At 38.9% G+C, this 23,950-nt stretch overlaps 1 protein-coding gene and 1 long non-coding RNA gene across 2 annotated transcripts; one reads left to right on the top strand and one right to left on the bottom strand.

Moving 5' to 3' along the window:
- Positions 1 to 5,957: 5,957 nt before the first annotated feature.
- LOC108957565 lies at positions 5,958 to 6,868 on the top strand. The gene is made up of 3 exons (XR_005550261.1): positions 5,958 to 6,104; positions 6,189 to 6,420; positions 6,501 to 6,868. It is a non-coding gene; the product is annotated as an uncharacterized LOC108957565 (long non-coding RNA).
- Positions 6,869 to 18,277: 11,409 nt separating this feature from the next.
- On the bottom strand, positions 18,278 to 22,042 carry LOC104442941. The gene is made up of 2 exons (XM_010056313.2): positions 21,828 to 22,042; positions 18,278 to 19,169 (listed from the first exon to the last, which is right to left on the bottom strand). Exons 1-2 carry the CDS (start codon positions 22,040 to 22,042, stop codon positions 18,278 to 18,280), a joined length of 1,107 nt encoding a protein of 368 aa, XP_010054615.1.
- Between the last annotated feature and the right edge of the window lie 1,908 nt (positions 22,043 to 23,950).

Below are 23,950 nucleotides of genomic sequence, written 5' to 3'. Positions count from 1 at the left end.
CTCTTTTGATGAATTCTTCTTGGGGGGTGGGATTCGCAGGTTCTCTGTGGCTGAGCGGGATCGCGGGCTCGATCGCCTACAACTGGTCAGAGCCCAACATGAAGACCAGCGTCAAGATCATTCACGCCAGGTACATACCCTTATCTTTTGTGACGTTTTGTTAGTCTGGATACGGATTTCGGAACCCATTTCCCCTGTAATTTTTAGCTTCTTACTAATTGGATTGCTTGTCTCTGGTTGGGGAAATTTGTGCCCTTTGCTTGTCCTTTGCATTCTCCCATCAGCAGATAGGGAGAAGGGCAAAAGTAGAAAAATGATTCGCAAAGAACAAAATCGATTATTTCACATTTAAACTCGCATAGGCCGTTCCAATCAGGATGACTAGTTTCCACGTTCCTAGAAACGCCCGGTTTTTACTTTACTTGAGAAATCATTTCCACTTCTTCTGATGACATCTATTGGCCTTCTATTAACCACGATTGTAAGGGTTGCACGGAGCAGGCAAGCAGTTGAAGATCACCATTGCTGATTTGTATATTGATTCCCGATAGGAATTAGTGATCTCTAAGGTGGTGAGTATATACTTTTTTTCTTTTGTCAGAAACGGAAATATTTTATTAACTAAGCAAAGATGAGAGAGGCCCGGTAAATTGGCATCATTATATAAAAGGTCCAACAAAGTTTGAGGAGGGGATAAGACCCAATTTAGAAATAAGTAATTTTTCTTGTGGGCTTTGGCTATCCAGTCTGCAACAAGGTTGGCCTATCTAAAGTAATATATTATCTGAACATTTGAGAATGCCCTCATTTTTTCCTTACACTTACTGACAAGAGGTTGAGTCTCTCAACTCAACTATTCTAAACTGTTAATGGTTTTGACTACTTGCAAGTTATCTGACTCAATAATAAGCACTTCCTGTCTTTTAGAAAAGAAGTAGTTGAGGGCTTCCCACAAGGGTTTCAGCCATCAAGGAAGAGGAAGCTCTGACCGATTCAGCCGCTCCTCCCACCATTCTCCCAACCGAATCTCGGCATATGCAAGCTATGGAGTTCTCCAGCAAACCAGGTATGTATGATCCATCTATGTTGATCTTATAAGCTCATTCCGGCAGTGGAAACCAGATTTGAGGTGTTTCGGCTTCTCTATTTCCGGATCTGCCGTTTTCACGGTTCCCTGAGCCGGCAACTCGTCGATGGTCCGATGCTCTGTGCCCAGGTCGTAGCTCTCCGCTCAACTCGCTATTCCCGGGTAGGTCTGCTTTGCTTCCAGATTCGGCGTCTGCTTAGTGGTTTTTGGGTTGTTAATTAAGAGTTGGCATTGATGGTCCAGGGACAATGTTCTTTTTTCTTTTTCTTTTTTCTCTCTTTTTTAAAGATGGATTTTCTGTTGAAATATCGGTAAAGCTTAGAAGTAGAGAAACCAGGCCAGAACAGATGCTTTAAAATAGGTTTGCTCTTGAATTTCTGGTCGAACTTAAAGGTAGTAGTTCCTAATTAAATTACTATTGTTAATTGATTCTAGATACTTAAATGCTCCAGCAAAAATTCCACGCATTAGTCTATGTAAATTTGGGTCATTTTGGATAAATTTAACCGTCCTCAAAGCTTTACCGGCGGCGACCGGCAAGCGGCGGCGGTGGCGGCCGGCAGCAGTGGCGGTGGGCGGTGGCTCTGGGCGGTTGACGGTGTTCGCAACAAGAAAATAAAATTAAAAAAGAAAATCAGCTTACTTCTAGAAATTGTTTCCGGGAACAAGAATCAACTTTTTTTTTGCTTCTCAAAACTGTTCCCGGGAACAATACGGGAACAAAAATTAGAGAAATTGTTCCAAGGAATAAATGTTTTACCAAACAGGTTTCTGTTCTTTTCTTTTTTCGAGGAACAAAAGAACAGAAATTGGGAGAAACATGAGTGTTACCATGCGCTACCTTAATGTCAGTGGTAACGATTTTTTGCAAACACAATGAATTTTTTCAATGTCACGAAAATGGACGTTCGAGTATAGATTTTGAATAGTTCACATGATAAATATTTTTAAGGATTTATTTATAGTTTATGACTTATAGAGGAAATTGATTTAATGTTTTAGCTTTTGACTCTAGGGAGCAAAAGATCATCGGTTTGTGTCTAAAAAGGGAAGGATAAGCTCTCATGAATTCTCTTGTTCAAAAAAAAAAAAAAAAAAAAAAAGCTCTCATGAACTCTGGTAAGTGAAGAAAGTTCAGGAAGTCAAAAAGTGCAAGTGCTTTATTGACAAACTCTTCTGGTAAGCACAGGTTCTTCCTTTTCCTAAAGCTCTGGACCCCGAAGCCCTTATTAGTCAGGTAAAATGCAGAAAAATCCCTACTGCTATTTTTCATTCGTTGGACAGATAAAGTTTAATCTGATTTCATTTTGTACAAAATTCAATCGATTTTAGGAATAACCGTTGTGCAATTGCCAACGTGAAAGCAAAGAGTAGTCGTCTAAACTAAAATCATTCAACACAGATTCAAGCACGAAAGCCAAAAGAAGAATTCTGAATTTTTTTTTGCGACTATTACTTATGAATGATTTTTGACATAATAGTTTTTCCTTCATTAGGGAGGAACCTAATGATGTCAAAAACACAGTAATTTTTACCGACTCATTTTAATTATATGTCTGGAAATTGGACCATTTGCTGGAAATTTATGAATTTAATCATTAAAACTAAGTTTATAATCATATTTGATATTTGGCAAGTTGATAAAAGTCACAGTTAAGAAAGAGAAAGATCTGCCACAAAAGGCACAATAAGGCCACACCCCCAAATCAATCAATTCATCATAAATTGCGATGACATTAATCAATTTGGCCTAGGAACAAAAGATCAATAATCTCTCATATCCATAGCAGGGTGATTACATGGTCTTGAAATCACCCTTCTATCTTCTTTTTTTCCCCAAGAAGCTAAGGGCGTGCATGGAAACGTTTCTAAGAAACGTTTCCGGCACACTTCTGTACGGAAAGTGTTCCCGGGAACAAAAAAGGAACAGAAACGCGTTTGGTTGCGTTTCTTGTTCCTTTTTTTTTTTGTTTCTGAACGAAATAAGAACAGAAAAAAAGAAACATAAAAAAGTTGTTTCTTTTGAAAAGAAACACTTCTTCGACGGAACAAAAGAACAAAAACCAAAGGAACAAAAGAACAAAATCGGAACAAAGGTGAACTCTTCTCCTTCGTCCGTGCTCGTCGCTCCTCTCGTCGGTGAAGCTTCGTTCTTCCTTTTCCGGCGTCTCTCCCATCTCTCCCGGCTCCCACTCGGGGCGACTCTCCGGCGACTCCTCACTCCGGCGACTCCAAGTACGTTTCCGGTCAGCGTTGCTCCCCGTTCGGCCCTCCTCCTCCGGTCGGTGTCGCTTCCCGTTCGGCCCTCCTCCTCCCGGTCAGCGTCGCTCCCCCTTCGGCGCTCCTTCTCCGGTCAGATCCGCTCCCCCTTCGGCGCGGCGAGCGGTCCCTCAAGCGGCGTTGCTCGCCCGGATCTACCGCGCCGAAGGGGGGAGCAACGCTCGCTCGAGAGCGAGCTCGAGCTGCGGCTCGTCGAGCTCCCCTTCGCTCGCTCGAGAGCGAGCTCGAGCTGCGGCTCGATCTGCAGCTGCTCGAGCCGCGGCTCGAGCGAGAGATCGATCGAGCCTCGCTCGAGCTGCAGCTCCCTCGACCCTCGATCGATCTGCTGCTCGAGCTGCGGCTCCGGTGAGTGAGCGGCTCAATGGAGCTGCGCTCATTGGGTTGCGGCTCGACTCCAGCGACGAGCGGCTCCTCCCTCCAGGCTGCGGCTCCAGCGTTGCGGCTCGAGCTTCTGCTGAGCTCAGCTGCTCGAAAGAATTGGCAGCTCGCTTGAGCTACGCTTGAGCTACTCTGCGGCGCTCTAGCGAGGTGGACAGGCTGGTGATGTTGAATGAATGGGCTGGTGATGTGGTTTCCTTCGATTGTTATTTTGTTGCTCATGGTGATGTGGAATGGACAGGCTGGTGAAGCACGTGGCGAGGGCGTTGAAGGATGATTTCACCACCAAGGGGGAGATTCAGCTGAAGTCGGGGTGCAGCGTGGTTGTGCGGCATCGTAAGAAGGTATAACCAAGGGTAATGCTGCCTTGTGTTGGCTGAATTTCATGGTGCATTCTATATGTAGCATTATTATGTACTTCTTGTAGTCGAAAATGCAACTTATGATCTGTTTCACACAAGTTAGTTCAACAATTTTCAGTTTTCTCATTATATAGTCTTCTTGGCTTGCATCTCTTGAGAATGATTTTGTGTTTGGCATATATAGTATTATGTTATTGATTTAACTCATAACTCATATGTTGCTCAACCGATGAAAGATTAAATGGCATCTGAGAGACAGACATGCAATGCGAAGTGGACCGAGTCTGTAACCAACATATTTATTGGTTTGTTGGTGGATGAGGTGAAAAAGGGAAATCGGACCACTTCAACTTTCAATAAGGCAGGGTGGAGGAATATACATACTGAATTCGTTAGACAGACAGGATGCCAATATAGCATGATCCAGATGCGAAACAAGGTAAACAAACTGAGAAAACAGTATAGCAGTTTTCAAAAACTTATGTCTCAGTCTGGATTCGGTTGGGATAGTGTCAATAAAAGAGTTTCTGTCGACGATCCAAGCGTATGGGAAGATCACATCAAGGTATATTTTTTTTAACTTTTTGATCATTTTGATGTCATTATGTATATTAATTTTAAAATGTATGATTATATACCTCAAATGTCATTATTGTCAAAATTGTAGGAGAATGTAGAGTGGGCAAAATTCAGGAATGATGGATTTCCCCAATATCCCGAGCTTTGTATTGTATTTGGTGGTACATATGCTACTGGGGAATATGGCACTGCAACTGCTGAAGATGGGCCGGGGTCGGAGGAAGATCACACTGGTGATGCCAATGTAGGTGCTGACAACAGTGGTTACAATGCATATGGTGACAATAGTGGTGGCAATGCCTATGGTGATGCTGGTGGTGGCCATACAGATGACTTCGGTGATCACCACACTGATGAGAGAGTCTTTACACCAGAAGATGCTGGAACTTCAGCTCGTGGAAATCACAAATTGGATAGGACTCCAACTACTAAGAGGAGAAGGATGAGTACCCAAAACAGTATTGATGACACTTGCAAAGCTATCCAAGACTTTTTGAAAGTTAAGTCCAGTCAATCCGGTAGTGCCTCTGCGACCTCTGGGGTTATGCCATCACCTGAAGATCCTTTCTCCGTCGCTGCTGTGATGGATATTCTGCTTACTATGCCTGAGATAGACCAAGATCTTTATAATAAAGCAGTGGATCGGGCATGCGATAGTGCCTCGTGGAGGGTGGCTTTCATTAAATCTACACCTGAAAGGAGAATTGGACTTCTTTATTATCTTTAGTAGATTTATGAATTGAGTGGGGTAACGTAGAGATTGTATTATTTATGTTATCTTTTAATATGTCGTTTTAAGTGTTGAGACTCTTCCTACTTATATGTAATGGCATCTTCAATTGGAACTATGACTTATGTTATTGATGTTTTTATATTTTTCTGATGATATAGGTACTATGGAAGAGGGATCGGATAGTATATGTAGTGAAGAGGTAGAACAAGTTCAACAAGTCTTGGATGAGGATGATATAGCCGTATTGCTAGTATGGTTGTGCACGGTTGCCATTGACGCGTCCGTGCATACAATAGAACCAATTAGGGACAGCAAATTATTAGGATCCGAATGGATAAGGGAGATTATTACTGGACATTCAGATAGGATATATGAAGCCTTCAGGATGGAGAGGCATGTTTTTCTGAATTTATGTGATTTGATGAGAGTAAGAGGTTGGTTAAAAGATAGTCGATATATTAGAATAGACGAACAAGTTGGGATATTCTTATCAATGGTTTGTCATGGTAGCTCAAATAGAATTTTATGTGAGAGATTTCAACATTCTGGAGAAACGATTAGCAAGTATTTCAGCAAAGTGTTGAAAGCAATTATCAAACTTTCAAAAGAGATAATCAAACCACCGTCCTTTGATGTCATCCCTCAAGAAATTCTTATGGATCCTAGGCATAAACGCTACTTCAAGGTATGATTTCTATATCAACTTTATATCATCAAATACATGTACTTCATAATCTTTTATAATCTTAGATTGATATTAAATTGACAGGACTGCGTAGGTGCTCTGGATGGCACCCATATAAATGCTATTGTCCCGGTGTCTGAGCAGGTTCGATTTCGAGGCAGGAGAGGGAATACCACACAGAACGTGTTGTGTGTTTGCTCATTTGATATGAAATTTACTTACGTGTATGCTGGATGGGAAGGATCTGCCAATGATTGTTGAGTGCTTTCGGTAGCACTCGAAACTCCTCAATTGCAATTTCCCCGACCACCGCCCGGTATTTACTTTGTTTATATTGACATTTGTGATTATATTATGGTTTAATATCATAACAAATTTTTATATATCATGTTATAGGGAAATACTACGTGGCAGATTCCGGTTATGCAGCACTTCCGGGATTTTTAACTCCTTTTAGAAGGGAACGGTATCATCTCAGCGAATATAGAGGGAGTGGGAGACGGCCAAGAACAGCAAAAGAGTTATTCAACTATAAGCACTCTTCACTAAGAAATGTAATTGAGAGGTCATTTGGGGCATTAAAGAATCGATTCACCATTTTGAGACATATGCCTCCATTTACAATTCGGAAGCAAGCACTTGTTGTAATTGCATGTTGTGCTCTTCATAATTACATTCGTGATCAAGATAGGATGGACAGAAATTTTTCCATGTATGGAGATCCGGAATATCCATTTGGACCTACAGGAGGGGAAGTTGCAGATGATACATCGGCTGAGCAGTCATCTGGGATGAACAACGTTAGGATAAGAATTGCAAATAAAATGGCAAGGGATCACAATATGACTGAGATTTGTTGACTTTTGTAATATTGCTTTTACGTATTCACTGTAATGCAGTTGAACAATGAACTATATTACTCCATTATTGTGATGTTATGTATGGAAGGGTTCATGTTGAGATGTATGAAATTTTCATTTAAGGGCGCACATATGAGCATGTTGAAAATATTTTTCATTTCACACCCCATTTTTCAAAAATTAAATTTATAAGCATTTAATGAGAATGAGAAATCAATATCAAGTTTTTTTTGGTAAAAGAAATCAATATCAAGTTTATATGCTTTAAAACTAAAAAATAAAAAAATGTACTTGAATTTACTAGATACAAACTTTAATTACAAAATTTTCTACGAAATATGCCATATGATCATGCTAAAAATGTTTGTCTTCACTAACCATGAAAAAAATAAAATTAATGAGCATTTCATAAGAATGACAATTTAATATCAATTTTAAACTTTATTAAAAAAAATTATAAAAAAAAAAAAAAACAGAAATTTTTTTGTCGTTTACCAAACGTGTTTTACTGTTCTTTTTCTATTCTAGGAACAGAAATTTACTGCAGTTACCAAACATGTTTTTGTTCTTTTTTTATTCCAAGAACAGTTTTTTTTTACACTTACCAAACGCGTTCTTTTGTTCAAAAACTGTTCCCCGGAACATAAACACTTTTTTTTGTTTCTGTTCCTGGGAACAGAAAAGGAACAGAAATGAAACCATGCGCGCCCTAATTCACCGCCCACCACGGCAATCGTTGGATTTCTCGCAACCGTGTTGGTAACCGTTGGATGGAGCAAGCACACAGTTTGCGCCCTTGCAATGTGCCCAGTCCCCTTTGTCCATGCCGCCGTAGGAGATCGGAGTCGCGTTGACGAGCACATCATCCGCCACGAACGAGCATATCTCTATAGGAATGATGCAGAGGGCCAACGCCTTATTTGACATAGCCATTGCTGATTTTGGCGAGGAGTCCAGCTCTCCGAGAAGCTCATTTTATACTCGTTAGCATCATTTTGGGGCCGGTTATCTTGAGTTGGCCTTGCTAGGGTTTCAATTTTAGTTCCAGTGTGCTGGCCACCCTTTGAAAAAGTAAAGACTGACTTCCATGACAATTCAGGTGTATTTTCCTCTCTTTTTTGGGTTGTGAAAATTAGATTCATTAATTATAAGGGAACTGAGCTCATGTTCAGAGACAACATATTAGAACATATTATGGTCCGCAAGGCCGAACGTGGCGAAAAAACCAAATTAGGCTGACAGCTGGAGCAACGCTGAGTTCTAACGGCCCAGTCCGCGGCCCGGTTTGCTTCTCTTGCGCAATAAACGACATCCAAATACACATGTGCCTCCCAGTTAGCAAGTCCCAAATCTTTTCTCCAAATACACATGTGTCTCCCAATCAAACTGATCTATGAACAAGTTGGATATTACACTTACCAATCCAAACAATTATACACAAGTACAAGTGGCAGTGTTCTTCATATGGAGGCATGTTTTAGGGGTTGAAGGACGGCAATGGCCTCTCCGTAGATCGTCGACGATTTTTATTTTTATTTTATAAAAAAATTAAATATTTTTTTGAATTTTTTCCTCTCTTTTCTTTTTACTAGTGCTAGTGGCCAGCAAGAGCTGGCCTCAGCTAGATTAGCGTTGCCCTTGCTAACCACAAGCAAGAGTGGGCCTTGCGAGGCTATGCTTGGGTGAGGGCAAGCACTAGCAAGGCCAACCGTTGCTTAGGCTACAACAGCCTTGCTTGGCGACCCTCACCGGTCATGACCTATGGCCAATGTCCAATCCGCCTTCCACATTGGCAAAAAGAAAAGGGAAAGGAAAAAAATTCACAAATTTATTTAAAAAAATAAAATATTTCAAAATATTATTAAAAATTATAAACAAAATTATTAATATCGGCGTTGGCTATATCACGTAAGACGATGAGTGTCCACATCAGCAATTTCGAGCCTAAATTGGCCAGATGAATTAAATTGGTACAAATGTAAAAATATTTATAACTAAATTGATACAATTAAAAAGTTTAAGACTGAATTAATATTAATACAATAGGTTTAGAATTATTTTTGTATGTTTCCCTTTGTATGGTCTTATCAAGTAAGTTGGATATTGATCAACAAAACTGAACAAATGTAAGCAATAAACCTGACAATGGGAGCGAATTACGATCATCTATTTTTTTTTCAAGTAAATAGTCAATTAGAAAATTAGTCATGCGACCTATTCTAAAGTCATTCCTAAAAAGGATGAACACAAATTCAACCGACAAAATATAAAATACGTCGCGGTAAGTAGATCGAGCAAATTCACGATGTCCATGATTTTTAGAGAACTAAATCGATTGTTTCACATTTAATCTTGGATCGACCGTCACAATCAAGAGGGTTTAGTTTTTCGCGTTCCTAGAAACACCTAATTTTTACTTTACTCGAGAAATCATTTTCACTTCTTCCGATGACATTCACTGGCCTTCTCTCAACCACGATTTTAAGGGTTGGACAGAGCGTCCTTGTCAACGATCTCGAGATCGCCATTGCTGACTTTTGTGTTGATTCCTAATAGGAATTAGTGATCTCTAAGGGGGCGATTAGATACTAATTAGTGGGTTTTAGGTTGTTAATTAAGAGTTGGCATTGACAGGGACAATGTTCGTTTTTTAATCTCTTTTAAAAAAATAGATTTTCTGTTGAAATACTGGTAAAGCTAAAAAGTAGAGAAACCAGGCCAGAACAGATGCTTTAAAATAGGTTTGCTCTTGAATTTTTGGTCGAACTTAAAAGTTAAAAGTAGTAGTTTCCTAATCGCAATCACTATTGTTAATTGATTCCAGATGCTTAAATGTTCCACCTAAATTTTCACACATTATCTACATAAATTTGGGTCCTTTTGGATAAATTTAACTGTCCTCGAATGTTAAACCACGGAATCTTAGGATACGCATGACAAAATTTCTAAAACAGAAATTGATTTTTAGCCAGAAATTGATTTCTTAATTTCTATTTCAGAAACTGAGAAGTTAAAAATTTTAGTTTCTGATTTCTTCTTCAAATCTATTTCTGGAATAGAAATCTGTTTCAGAAATAGAAAAATCAAATTGCGTTACCAAACGAATTTCTGTTCCGAACCTGTTCCGGGGAACAGAGAAATAGAGAAGTAGAAATTTTATCATGCGCGCCCTTAATGTCAGCGGTAATGAATTTTTTTGCAAACGCAAGGAATTTTTCCATGTCAACAAAATGGACTTTCGAATATAGATTCTGGATAGTCCACATGATAAATACTTTTTTAGGATTTATTTATAGTTTATGACTTGTAAAGGAAATTGATTTAAATTTTAGAAAAATGCAGAAAAATCCTTACTACTATTTTTCATACGTTGGACGGACAAAGTTTAATCTGATTCATTTTGTACAAAATTCAATCGAATTTAGGAATAAATGTTTGTGCAATTGCCAACGTGAAAGCAAAGAGTAGTTGTCTAAACTAAAATCATTCAACACAGATTCGAGCACGAAAGCCAAAAGATGAATTCTGAAAATTCCTTTTGCGACTATTGTTTATGAATGATTTTTTGACATAATAGTTTTTCTTCATTGGGGAGGAACCTAATGATGTAAAAAAATGCGGTAATTTTTACCAACGCATTTTAATTATATGTCTGGAAGTTGGACCATTTGCTGGAAATTTATGAATTTAATCGTTAAAACTAAGTTTATAATCATATTCGATATTTGGCGAGTCGATAAAAATCACAATTAAGAAAGATAGAGATCTACCACGAAAAGCACAATAAGACCACACTAAATGAATCAATCAATTCATCATAAATTGCAGTGACATCAATAAATTTGGCCAAAGAATAAAAGATCAATAATCTTCCACATCCATAGTAGGGTGTTTCATTAGACCAAATAGTAAGAAGACAGTAGGGTGTTTTAGATTACACGGTCTTGAAATCACCCTTCTAGTGTTTTTTTTTTCCCAGAAGCTAACTCACGGCGGACCACCACGGCAATCGTTGAACTTCTCGCAACCATGGTTGTAATCGTTGGACGGAGGAGGCAGTCTGGGACACTTTGGGCCCTTGCAAGGAATACCGTTTCTACGCATGCCGCCGTAGGAGATTGGCGTCGCGTCGACGAGCACATCATCCACCGTGAACGAGCATATCACTATAGCCATGATGCATACAGCCAACGCCTTATTTGACATCGCCATTGCTGACTTTGGTGAGAATTCTAGCTCTCCGAGAAGCTCATTTTATAATCGTTAGCATCGTTTTGGAGCCGGTTATTTTGAGTTGGCATCGCTGGTTGGAGGGTTTCAATTTTAGTTCCACTGTGCTGGCCACCCTTTGAAAAAGTAAAAACCGAATTCCATGACAATTGAGGTGTATTTTCCATTTAAGGACTTGTCTTTCGTGCAAATCCTTTCTAGAAATTATGTTCTTTTTCTTTTTCTCTTTTTATAAATTTGGTATCAGAGTCAAGAATCTCAGATTCACTTCCTTGCGCCATGCTTTCGGTCATCACATCGTGGATTCAACAATGCATTGCCTATCCCACATTTTGAATCTGCCATTAAAGCCTTTGTCATCAAACCGCACGAAGGGTAGAGATATATGATATATTTCGTGTTGTAATTTCCTAAATTTTAATTGGGTTTAGGGTTTACATTTGAGTTCCCATTATAAGGAAATGTATCCACGTGAGAATAGATCTCCAGCTATTATTCAATTAGATACATTGTAATTGATGCACAAGAAAGCTTAATTTGAGTAAAGAGTTAACATAATTCTCACATAAAAAGCAATATAAGTGATACCGATAAATTTATAATTACAAATGGTGCAATAAATAATATTTTTTTTCCAAATAGTGTACAATATAATTAATATACAATTTAACTTTGAAACGGCAGTATAGTTAGATTAGACGACTTAAATTTGCCTAGACACTTATTTAAAATTCATAAAATGGATGGTATTACATGGATATCCAAGTGTAAACTTATACACAGTCGTTTTAATTGAATTTCTACACATTTTGCAGAGTCGGTTGACAGGAAGGCAAAGGCAGAGCTAGAGCGAAGCTGCAGAAGCCGAATCAACCGAAATCTGGAGTGTCGATTGAGGGAAGAAACCTCGGAAATGGGCAATTGTAGCCATGCAGAGAGACCGAAAAAGTAAACTAGCGACCAGAATTGAGAACAAAGCTGAGCCCAAGGGGTTAGGGCATCGATGAGGAAGAAATCGACTGGGCGAAGCTCTACCTAGTCAAGTGAAAGAAGCGGCATTGAAGACCAGCGTAGATAGCATCGAGGAAGGAGGGGATTGAGATTACAGGGGATACGAGAGAGCCATGGATGATGGATGAGATGCAGGTAGAGTGGAAGGGGAAGATTAGGGTTTAGGAAATTGTGCTACCATTAAGGTAGAGACTGAGAGGGCTCTGCATATCGAGAGAGATCTGAGAAAGTAGTTCCTCGAATGTTAAACCACGGAATCTTAATGTCAGCGGTAATGATTTTTTTTGCAAACGCAAGGAATTTTTCCATGTCAACAAATGGACTTTCGAATATAGATTCTGGATAGTCCACATGATAAATACTTTTTGAATATTTATTTATAGTTTATGACTTATAAAGGAAATTGATTTAAAATTTTAGAAAAATGCAGAAAAATCCTTACTACTGTTTTTCATACGTTGGATGGACAAAGTTTAATCTGATTCATTTTGTACAAAATTCAATCGAATTTAGGAATAAATGTTTGTGCAATTGCCAACGTGAAAGCAAAGAGTAGTTGTCTAAACTAAAATCATTCAGCACAGATTTGAGCACGAAAGGCAAAAGATGAATTCTGAAAATTCCTTTTGCGACTATTGTTTATGAATGATTTTTGACATAATAATTTTTCTTCATTGGGGAGGAACCTAATGATGTCAAAAATGCGGTAATTTTTACCAACGCATTTTAATCATATGTCTGGAAATCGGACCATTTGCTGAAAATTTATGAATCTAGTCATTAAAACTAAGTTTATAATCATATTCGATATTTGACGAGTTGACAAAAGTCACGATTAAGAAAGAGAAAATCTATTACGAAAAGCACAACAAGACCACACTAAACAAATCAATCAATTCGTCATAAATTGCGATGACATTAATCAATTTGGTCAAAGAATAAAAGATCAATAATCTCCCACATCCATAGTAGGGTGTTTCATTAGACCAATAAATAAATAAAAACACTAGGGTGTTTTAGACTACATGGTCTTGAAATCGCCCTTTTATTTTTTATTTCTATTTTCCCAAGAAGCTAAGTCACCGCCTACCACCACGGCATTCGTTGGACTTCTCGCAACCACGGTTGTAAGTGTTGGACGGAGGAGGCAGTCTGGGACAGTTTGGGCCCTTGCAAGGAACACCGTTTCTACGCATGGCGCCGTAGGAGATCGGCACCGCGTTGACGAGCACATCATCCACCGCGAACGAGCATATCACTATAGCGATGATGCATATAGCCACCGCCTTATTTGACATCACCATTGCTGACTTTGGTGAGAATTCTAGCTCTCCGAGAAGCTCATTTTATACTCGTTAGCATGGTTAGCATGGTTTTGGAGCCGGTTATTTTGAGTTGGCATTGCTGGTTGTAGGGTTTCAGTTTTACTTCCACCGTGCTGGCCATCCTTTGTAAAACTACAAACTGACTTCCATGACAATTGAGTGTATTTTCCATTTAAGGACTTGTCTTTTGTGCAAATCCTTTCTAGAAATTATGTTCTTTTTTTTTTTTTTGGTATCAAAGTCAAGAATCTCAGATTTGCTTCCTTGTGCCATGCTTTCAGCCATCACGCCGTGGATTCAACAATGCATTGCCTATCCCACATTTTGAATCTGCCATTAAAGCCTTTGTCATCAAACCACATGAAGGGTAGAGATATACGATATATTTTGTGCTGTAATTTCCTAAATTTTAATTGGGTTTAGGGTTTACATTTGAGTTCCCATTATAAGGAAATGTATCCACGTGAGAATAGATCTCTAGCTATTATTCAATTAGATACATTGTAATTGATGCACAAGGAAGCTTAATTTGAGTAAAGAGTTAACATAATTCTCACAGAAAAAGCAATATAAGTGATACCCATAAATTTATAATTACAAATAGTGCAATAAATAATCTTTTTTTCCAAATAGTGTACAATATAATTAATATACAGTTCAACTTTGAACTGGCAGTATAGTTAGATTAGACGACTTAAATTTGCCTACATACTTATTTAAAATTCATAAAATGGATGGCATTACATGGATATCCAAGTGTAAACTTATACACAGTCGTCTTAATCGAATTTCTACACATTTCACAACCGTACATAAATCTAATTTCTGTGCAGGGTAATTAATTATTTGGTGAAATGAATTTTGGCGAACTTATGCTTGGCCTCCTCCATTCTGAAAAATCACCATTTAACAATTGATTTAAAAAATATAATAGTGACAGGTATTGACTTGGCCAAAAAAAAAAAAAAAAAACACACGAAAATCACAAAAGCAAGGGAAAAAACAAAGTAGTAAGCTAGAGCTCACATATATATATATATAGAAAAAAGTGCCTGAACTGACTTTTATTTTCATTTTTACTTACTCATTCTAAATTTTGTGACGCGGGCACTGACTTTTTTCAATTTGAAACACTCAAACTTTTATAAAAACAAATGAATATTGACCCGTTAGTTGACATAAGTATTTTTCATTATTTTTAAAAGATTATAATTACAGAATAGATTTTGGCTGGAAAATAATGATAAAAAAAAAAAAAAAGAAAAAAGAGAGAGTATTTTTTCTCCTTCTTTTTGAAGTATAAAACCAACATACTCAATTATATTAGCAGCACGAAGGCGAAGAAGCGATGACAGTGTAGATAGAAGCTCGCGAGAGAAGCGATTGTTATTGAGGCTCGAGATCTGCAGTTCTTGAACTTGGCCATTTGAGATGGGACTATGTCGACACGGGCTCGGTGTCGGCCGTCTCCTTGAGCTTGGAAATCCGTTCAATTGACGGGGAGAAGGACCCCTCGCTCGAGAGCCTCTGTTGGCTGAAGAAATCGTAATTTTTGTATATTGTATTATGATCTCTCTTGTACAAAGCTATATATAAAGATATTACAAGAGCCCTAAATTAGGGATGATTGAGGATGCTCAAGGCAAGTAGAGAAAATATGGGAACAATATCAACAATATCTTAAATTAGATACAAAAGATAATATTGCTGACTAGAAACGTTCTGACCCTCCCGTAAGCGAAGCATTGTCAACAATGTGAAGCTTGGACCGTAAAAGACGAACCATGCTGATGATAGTCTGGTGAAGATGTCCGCGATTTGATCACTGGAGTTGATGTAACGGATGTCAAGTAACTGGCGACCCACCAATTCACGAACATAATGATAATCTATTTCAATGTGTTTAGTGCGACTATGAAAAACTAGATTCCGAGTTAAAGCAATGGCAGAGATATTGTCGCACCACAATACGGGAGCGCGTGGGAGTGAGATTCATAAATCTCGGAGAAGAGATAGGAGCTATTGAATTTCGGCAGCTATTTGAGCAAGACAACGATATTCGGCCTCTGTAGAAGAACGTGCAACAGTAGGTTGCTTCTTTGCACTCCAAGAAACAGGGTTGGCCCCAAGAAATAAACAATACCCACTGGTAGAGCAACGATCATCGGGACTGCTAGCCCAGTTAGCGTCACAATAGGCATGTAAAGAAATAGGACCAGGCTGAATCTGCATGCCATAAGAGATTGTGCCTTTTAAATAGCGAAGGATATGCTTTACAGCATGCCAATGGTGTTCTTCGGGTGCTTTGAGAAATTGACAAGCCTGATTAACAGCATAGCTAACGTCAGGACGACTAAGAGTAACATATTGAAGTGCTCCAACAACACTCCTATATAGTGTAGGATCTAAGACAAGGTCACCACTTGAATGACTGAGTTTATTCGAGGTAGCAGGGCTGGAAACAGGCTTGCAGTCCAGCATATTTGTGCGAGATAAGAGGTCATGAATATACTTTGCCTGATGAAGGAAGATATGATGGGGGTTTCCGTCGAACAAGTTGAATGCCCAAGAAATAAGTCAAGGGGCCTAAGTCCTTCATCTTGAATGAGTGACGAAGTTCCTCGACGATAGCAGACATAGCCTTGGAATCATTTCCTAATAAAATAATGTCGTCAACATAAGATAAGAGATAGATAATAATAGAGCCATGAATTTAAATGAAGAGGGATGGATCCGAGATAGTGGTTGAAAAACCAATGTCTTATAGCTGAGTTGTAAATTTTTCAAACCAAGCGTGAGGTGCTTGCCGTAGACCATAGATGGATTTGTGCATTAAGTAAACAGAATGAGGAGCAGCAGGATCAACATAGCCTGGTGGTTGAGCCATATATATAGTTTCCTGGAGATCGCCGTGTAAAAATGCACATTCAACATCAAGTTGTTGAATCGCCCATCCATAAGTGACCGCCAATGTGAGAATGACCCGAATAGTAGTATGCTTTACAACAGGACTAAAAGTGTCCACAAAGTCAATGCCGGATTGTTGGTGAAATCCTTTCGCTATGAGGCGAGCTTTGTTGTGATGATGGTGCTGTCTGGGTTTTGTTTTATCTGATAAACCCATTTGCAGCCGATGATGTTCATGGTTGGATTAAATGGCACAAGGGACCAAGTGTGTTGTTCTTGTAAGGAATTAAATTCCTCATCCATAGCTTTTCGCCATTCAGGTGATTTGGAAGCTTGAGTGTAGCACGTTGGCTCCAAGGGAAGAGAAGAAGATAAAGCAATAGGATAACGAGAAGTAAAGGTTTTTGGTTTGAAAATACCATGTTGAGAACGTGTGATCATAGGATGAGTACGGGTGGGAGGTGGTGGGGGAGGGGGTGGTATGGTGGTAGGTGGTATAGAGGAAGATAAATGAGGATATTGTGGTTCATCTATAGTTAATGAAGCAGAGGCAACACCGTTGGCGGGGCTAATGGTGGGCTCAACCCATGTGGTATCTGTGGGGGCAGAGGTTGATGGTAGCCAGATGGAGATAGGACCAAGTGAGGGTAAAGTGGTAGGAGATTTTGGAGAGTTAGAGTTTGTGATAAACGGGTAAACAGATTCATCAAATTTGACATGACGAGATATGTAACTCGGTGACTTTGCATGTCATAGCAGTGATACCCTTTATGAGAGGTACTATAGCCTAGAAAACAACACGAAGAGCGGAACTCCAATTTGTTAGAACAATAAGGACAGAGCCAAGGATAACAAAGGCATCCAAAGGCTCGTAAATGAGAATAATCAGGAACTTGTTGAAACAATCGTTGATATGGGGAAATTTGAGAAATAATAGGCATGCGGTTGATGAGATATACAGTTGTATTGAAGGCTTCAAACCAAAAGCGAGAAGGCATACTAGCTTGAGCTAGAAGGGTGAGACCAATTTCAACCACGTGACGATGTTTTCACTCGATGACACCATTTTGTTCAGGTGTATGTGGGCAGGAAAATTGATGACAAATACATGTGTATGAAATTAAGATTCAAGTGCATCACTAGTGAATTCGCCACCAGCATCGGAGTGGAAGAATTTAATTCAATGGTTAAATTGATTTTCAACTTGCGGTTTGAAAGCCATAAAAATTTCGTAAAAATCATATTTATGGCGCATAGGAAATATCCAGCTGTAACGAGAGAAGTCATCAAAAACATAATAATAAGAGAATTTTGATATAGAAGACACTGGGGCTGGTCCCCATATGTCATAATGAATTAGTTCAAGTGGAAATTGAGTGTGCGTGTGAGACAACGAAAATGGTAACTTGCAACTTTTGCCTAATTGACATGTAGAACACAGAGAGTTGTCACGCTTATTTGATATTTGAAGCTGTTTAAAAATAAGATGTTAAATAACTGCAAAAGGGTGGCCAAGACGATGATGCCAAGTGGAGGAGTTGATGTGAGAAGAAAATGAAACTTGAGGTTTGAAACAAGGTTTGGGGAACCGCATAGGATAAAGCCCATTCTCAGTCCAACCGTGGTGCATAATTTGCTTCGTTAACTTGTCCTTCACAAAAAATTGAAAATCATCAAATAGAAAATAGCAATTATTGTCTTTAGCAAAACAACTAACTGAAATTAAATTGGTAGATGCTAGAGGACAACGAAGTATATTAGTTAAATTCATGGAGGAAGCGGGATGTGAGAGAGCTGTGGAACCAACATGAGTAATAGACAAACCTTGACCATTTCCAACCTAAACTTCATCGGAACCACTATAGGGAGTGGAGATGGAGAGACTACCCAGAGTATCGATATACCAAGTGCCATCATCAGTAGGTGGTGCAATAGCCATGGCAGCAAGTTTTTCAAGAGGATTGCGACCATGGTATGCATAGTTCATGCGATGATAGCAGTCAATGGCACTATGGCCATGTTTGTTGCAAATCTGATAGATTAGCCGACCAATGTTCAATTGACGACCTTGAGGTCGAAACGATGGAGTAGGGAGAAGTTCGGCTTGATTGGAATGACCCCTGCTACGTCCTCTATAACTAGTGCCACCCCTATTGAGACGAGGTGTGAATGAGTGCTGTCTAAGAGAAAGAGTTCGAGGTTGCCGGTTTGCAGTGAAGGTAGTAGTAGTTTTGGATAATGAATCATCAGTGATGCTCAGTTCTTCAAAGAGTAGGAGATTGTGTAAATCTTCAATAGTGATGGAAGTTTGATGAGCACGGACACGAATAGAGGATGCAAATGAGTGGTAAGCAGTAGGTAATCCATCGAGAATGCATATTAGGAGATCATCATCACTTACTGGAGATCCGGAAATTGTGAGTTTATCAGCTAAAGTTTTGAATTGTTGGAGATATTCCTGCATGGTGAGGTTGCCCTTCTTGAGGTGATGTAATTGTCTTTTCAGAGACATTACATAAGCAGGAGTGAGAGAGGCATAGTGACGAGCGAGGACATCCCACGCAACTTTTGCAAATGTAGCGCCAACCACATATGGAAGTGCAGATTCAGACAGAGTAGCGTTGATCCAGGAGAGTAGCATCTGATCTTTTTCGATCCATGTCTTGTAATTTTCATCAGTTGAAGCAGGCACTTGGGAGGTTCCATCAATGTAAGACATGAGGTTGTGACCTCTGAGAATTGGTTCGAAAAAAGAACGCCAAAGAAGATAGTTCGCGATGTTCAGTTTGATGGGTATCGAGTTGGATATGTTTGAGATAACAAGTGAGGGAGATGCCATAGATGAAGACGACTGAGATGATGGATTAGAGCCTGTCGACATTTTCTTTGGGAAGAAGAAAGTCGATGAAGAATGAGAGGAGAAGGATATTTGAGGATCGTAAGGCGAATTACGCCAAATGTTGCTATGATACCGTGAAGAAATCGTAATTTTTGTATATTGTATTATGATCTCTCTTGTACAAAGCTATATATAAAGATATTACAAGAGCCCTAAATTAGGGATGATTGAGGATGCTTAAAGCAAGTAGAGAAAGTACGGGAACAATATCAACAATATCTTAAATTAGATACAAAAGATAATATTGCTTACTAGAAACGTTATCACTGGCAAATGATGCAGCAGCAGAAATCGTGAGGACTGGTGGTTGCCGAAGAAGAGTGATTTTGCACTCGGAACTTGCAGGATCGGCGGTTGCTGGAGACTGATCTTAACAGTCGAGACTCAATGCGGCGTGGGTCGAGAGGAGGAGGCAGCGGCAGAGGACAGTGAGGAGGTCGTCGATGCCTAGCGAGGTGCTTGCGCATGTTGTTGCCCACGACCTTACTTTGGCTGCAGTGCATGGCCAGATCTGCCAGCATTGTGCTTGCGCCGCAAACACTCAACTTCGACGGTATATATCGATATCCATATTATATCAGGGCATTTACCAAACGTTTTGTAAGATATTAAAAATCCTATCTTTACCAAACATTTGGTAAATTGGATGACAATTATTTTTGTGTTCATCTCTCTCTCTCGTCTCAAGCTATCCTCTTCTTACTTATGTATCTAATTTTCTGGAACTTTAGATCCTTATTGAGGTATGCCAAAGACGTCATTACGTTTTTTTTATTTATTTATTTGGCATCGAAGCCAGAAGCTTGGGTTCGCTCGAGTCGGCCTTTGTGTGAGTGGAAGGGCAGAGACATATGATAATATTTCGTGTCGCACTCTAATTTGCGAGGTTTTAATTGATGCACAAGGAATCTTAATTTGAGTAGGGTGTGATTGGCTTGGTTTTGCAAATAAGCTTAGGGGAAATACAAATGCATTTGACTTAAAGTCCATTAGAGAAATGCAAATTGCATTTGCTAAAAAATCCTTTATAATACTACTTTGTCCTAAATGGTATTTGGCAAATATTTTTTTAGAAAGTGCTTTTTGGTCTTTTTTTTAAATAAAAATAAAAATAAAAATCCTTTAGGGAAGGGTGGGTTGTTGATGAGATTGGATTGGCGCTAACGAGACCTCACTGGTGCCAGTGGCCATCGCCCAAGGTCACAAAAACCCCGGTGAGGATCATGCATCCCTAGGTGTCGAGACCTAGGTGGCTGTCACATGACTTCGCTGGCCCCTCACAGGCCTCTTGTTGACCCTTTGCCAACCCAATCTAGCCTTACTAATCGCCCTTGCTGGCTACCCTTTCTAAAAAAAAAATAATTAAAAAAAGAAAAGATGAATAGTAATGAAGGCAAAACTAGAATATTAAAAAATTGTTGAGGGTAGTTTTGGAATAAGAAATTTAGTTTCAGCATTTGGTTAAATGCGAAGAGCACACTGTTAGTCCTCTATAGCATTGGGCTTTCTGCTTTCTCAATGCCAGTATTTGGCTGAAAGCCTCTTGGGATGGATTGCCAAACACCCCAATATTTTCCTAAAGGGCTTTCCAAGTCAAAAACCATTAGAAAAGCTAAATCAAGCGTACCCATAAAAAGTTAACATAATTCTCACAGAAAATGCAATATGAGTGATATTGATAGATTGATGACTATGCATAGTGCAATACTGAAGAACTTATGCGAACCTAAAGCAGTTTATTGAAGGAGCAATCTTGCTCCTAATATAATCACACTGAGTATCTCCTTACAAATATGATTTGCAGAAAATAATCCCCTTCTTTTTTAGTAGTGTACGATATAATTGATATACAGTTCAACTTTTAAGTGGAATTATAGTTAGTTTTATCTGATTCATTTTGTACAAAATTCAATCGAATTTAGGAATAAATATTTGTGCAACTGCCAACATGAAAGCAAAGAGTAGTTGTCTAAACTAAAATCATTCAACATAGATTCGAGCACGAAAGCCAAAAGATTAATTCTGAAAATTTCTTTTGCGACTATTGTTTATGAATGATTTTTGACATAATAGTTTTTCTTCATTGGGGAGGAACTTAATGTTGTCAAAAATGCGGTAATCTTTACCAACGCATTTTTATCTTATGTCTGGAAGTCGGACTATTTTCTGAAAATTTATGAATTTAATCGTTAAAACTAAGTTTATAATCATATCCGATATTTGACAAGTTGACAAAAGTCACGATTAAGAAAGAGAAATCTATCATGAAAAGTACAATAAGACCACACTAAACAAATCAATCGATTCGTCATAAATTGCGATGACATTAATCGATTTGGTCAAAGAATAAAAGATCAATAATCTCCCACATCCATAGTAGGGTGTTTCATTAGACCAATAAATAAATAAAAACAGCAGGGTGTTTTAGACTACATGGTCTTGAAATCGCCCTTCTATTTTTTATTTTTATTTTCCCAAGAAGCTAAGTCACGGCCCACCACCACGGCATTCGTTGGACTTCTCGCAACCACGGTTGTAAGTGTTGGACGGAGGAGGCAGACAGTTTGGGCCCTTGCAAGGAATACCGTTTCCACGCATGGCGCCGTAGGAGATCGGCACCGCGTTGACGAGCACATCATCCACCGCGAACGAGCATATCACTATAGCGATGATGCATATCGCCAACGCCTTATTTGACATCGCCATTGCTGACTTTGGTGAGAATTCTAGCTCTCCGAGAAGCTCATTTTATACTCGTTAGCATCGTTTTGGAGCCGGTTATTTTGAGTTGGCATTGCTGGTTGTAGGGTTTCAGTTTTACTTCCACCGTGCTGGCCACCCTTTGAAAAACTACAAACTGACTTCCATGACAATTGGGTGTATTTTCCATTTAAGGACTTGTCTTTTGTGCAAATCCTTTCTAGAAATTATGTTCTTTTTTTTTTTCTTTTTTCTTTTTAATTTGGTATCAAAGTCAAGAATCTCGGATTCGCTTCCTTGCGCCATGCTTTCGGCCATCACGCCGTGGATTCAACAATGCATTGCCTATCCCATATTTTGAATCCGCCATTAAAGCCTTCGTCATCAAACCGCACGAAGGGTAGAGATATACGATATTTTTCATGCTGTAATTTCCTAAATTTTAATTGGGTTTAGGGTTTACATTTGAGTTCCCATTATAAGGAAATGCATCCACGTGAGAATAGATCTCCAGCTATTATTCAATTAGATACATTGTAATTGATGTTGTAAGGATCTGGGTCCCACTATGTGATATTGTCCGCTTTGAGTCGTCACAATCCTAGCCACGGTCATTTCCCTTACTGTTTTAAAACGCATCACAAATATTATGGGACCCAAGCCTTATAAAGGCTCCCAGGACTCCCCCTCAAGCAATGTGGGACAGGAGAAATGCCCTTAGCCTCGCCCGCGTACTGTCGAGGCAATCTTAGTCCGTCCCTCTTTACTGTCTCGGTTTGGATCGTCACATTTTAAACTCATGTTTTGAGAAAGATGGTGGATTATATATTCCATAAGTTTGTAAAAAGCATATTTTGTTGCATAAAACGGGATTGAACTATTACTCATTTTTGTTGTTCGAATGGAGTTATATTCCGACTCTCGACCGCGTGTGGGGGCCACAGCGAGGGCACTGTGTCTTAAGGGGGGGAGAGTGTGGCGACCTAGACCAGGGACAAGTACGGAGAAACGGACTAAGATCACATTGGCAGTACGCGAGCGAGGCTAAGGGCATTTCTCCATCCCACATCGCTTAGGGGGGAGTCCTAGGGAGCCTTTATAAGTCTTGGGTCCCTTAATATTGTGACGCGTTTTAAAACCATGAAGGAAAAGACTGTGGCTGGGATGGCGATTCGTCCGCACTAGGGCAGGTGACCCAAAGCGGACAATATCATATAGTGGAGCTAGGTCCTTACATATGCACAAGGAAGCTTAATTTGAGTAAAGAGTTAACATAATTCTCACAGAAAAAGCAATATAAGTGTTATCGATAAATTTATAATTACAAATAGTGCAATAAATAATCTTTTTTTCCAAATAGTGTACAATATAATTAATATACAGTTTAACTTTGAACTGGCGGTATAGTTAGATTAGACGACTTAAATTTGCCTAGACACTTATTTAAAATTCATAAGATGGATGGCATTACATGGATATCCAAGTGTAAACTTATACACATTCGTTTTAAACGAATTTCTACACATTTCACAACCATACAAAAATCTAATTTCTATGCATGGTAGTTAATTATTTGGTCAAATGAATTTTGGCGAACTTATGATTGGCCTCCTCCATTCTGAAAAATCACCATTTAACAAATGATTTAAAATATATATATAATAATGACAGGTATTGACTTGGCCAAAAAAAAACACACGAAAATCACAAAAGCGAAAAAACTAAGTAGTAAACGAGAGCTCACAAAAAGAAAATTATAAAAAAAAGTGCCTGAACTGACTTCTACTTTCATTTTTACTTACTCACTCTATATTTTATGACACGGTCGCTGACTTTTTCAATTTGAAACACTCGAAACTTTAAAAAGAAAAAGAAAAAAAAAAAGAGTATTTTTCATTATTTTTAAAAGATTAA

This window comes from Eucalyptus grandis, chromosome 4 (assembly GCF_016545825.1).
Source record: "Eucalyptus grandis isolate ANBG69807.140 chromosome 4, ASM1654582v1, whole genome shotgun sequence".
Classification (NCBI taxonomy): Eukaryota; Viridiplantae; Streptophyta; class Magnoliopsida; order Myrtales; family Myrtaceae; genus Eucalyptus; species Eucalyptus grandis.
The sequence above is the reverse complement of the archived record's forward strand: the minus strand, read 5'-3'. Positions and strand labels throughout refer to the sequence as shown.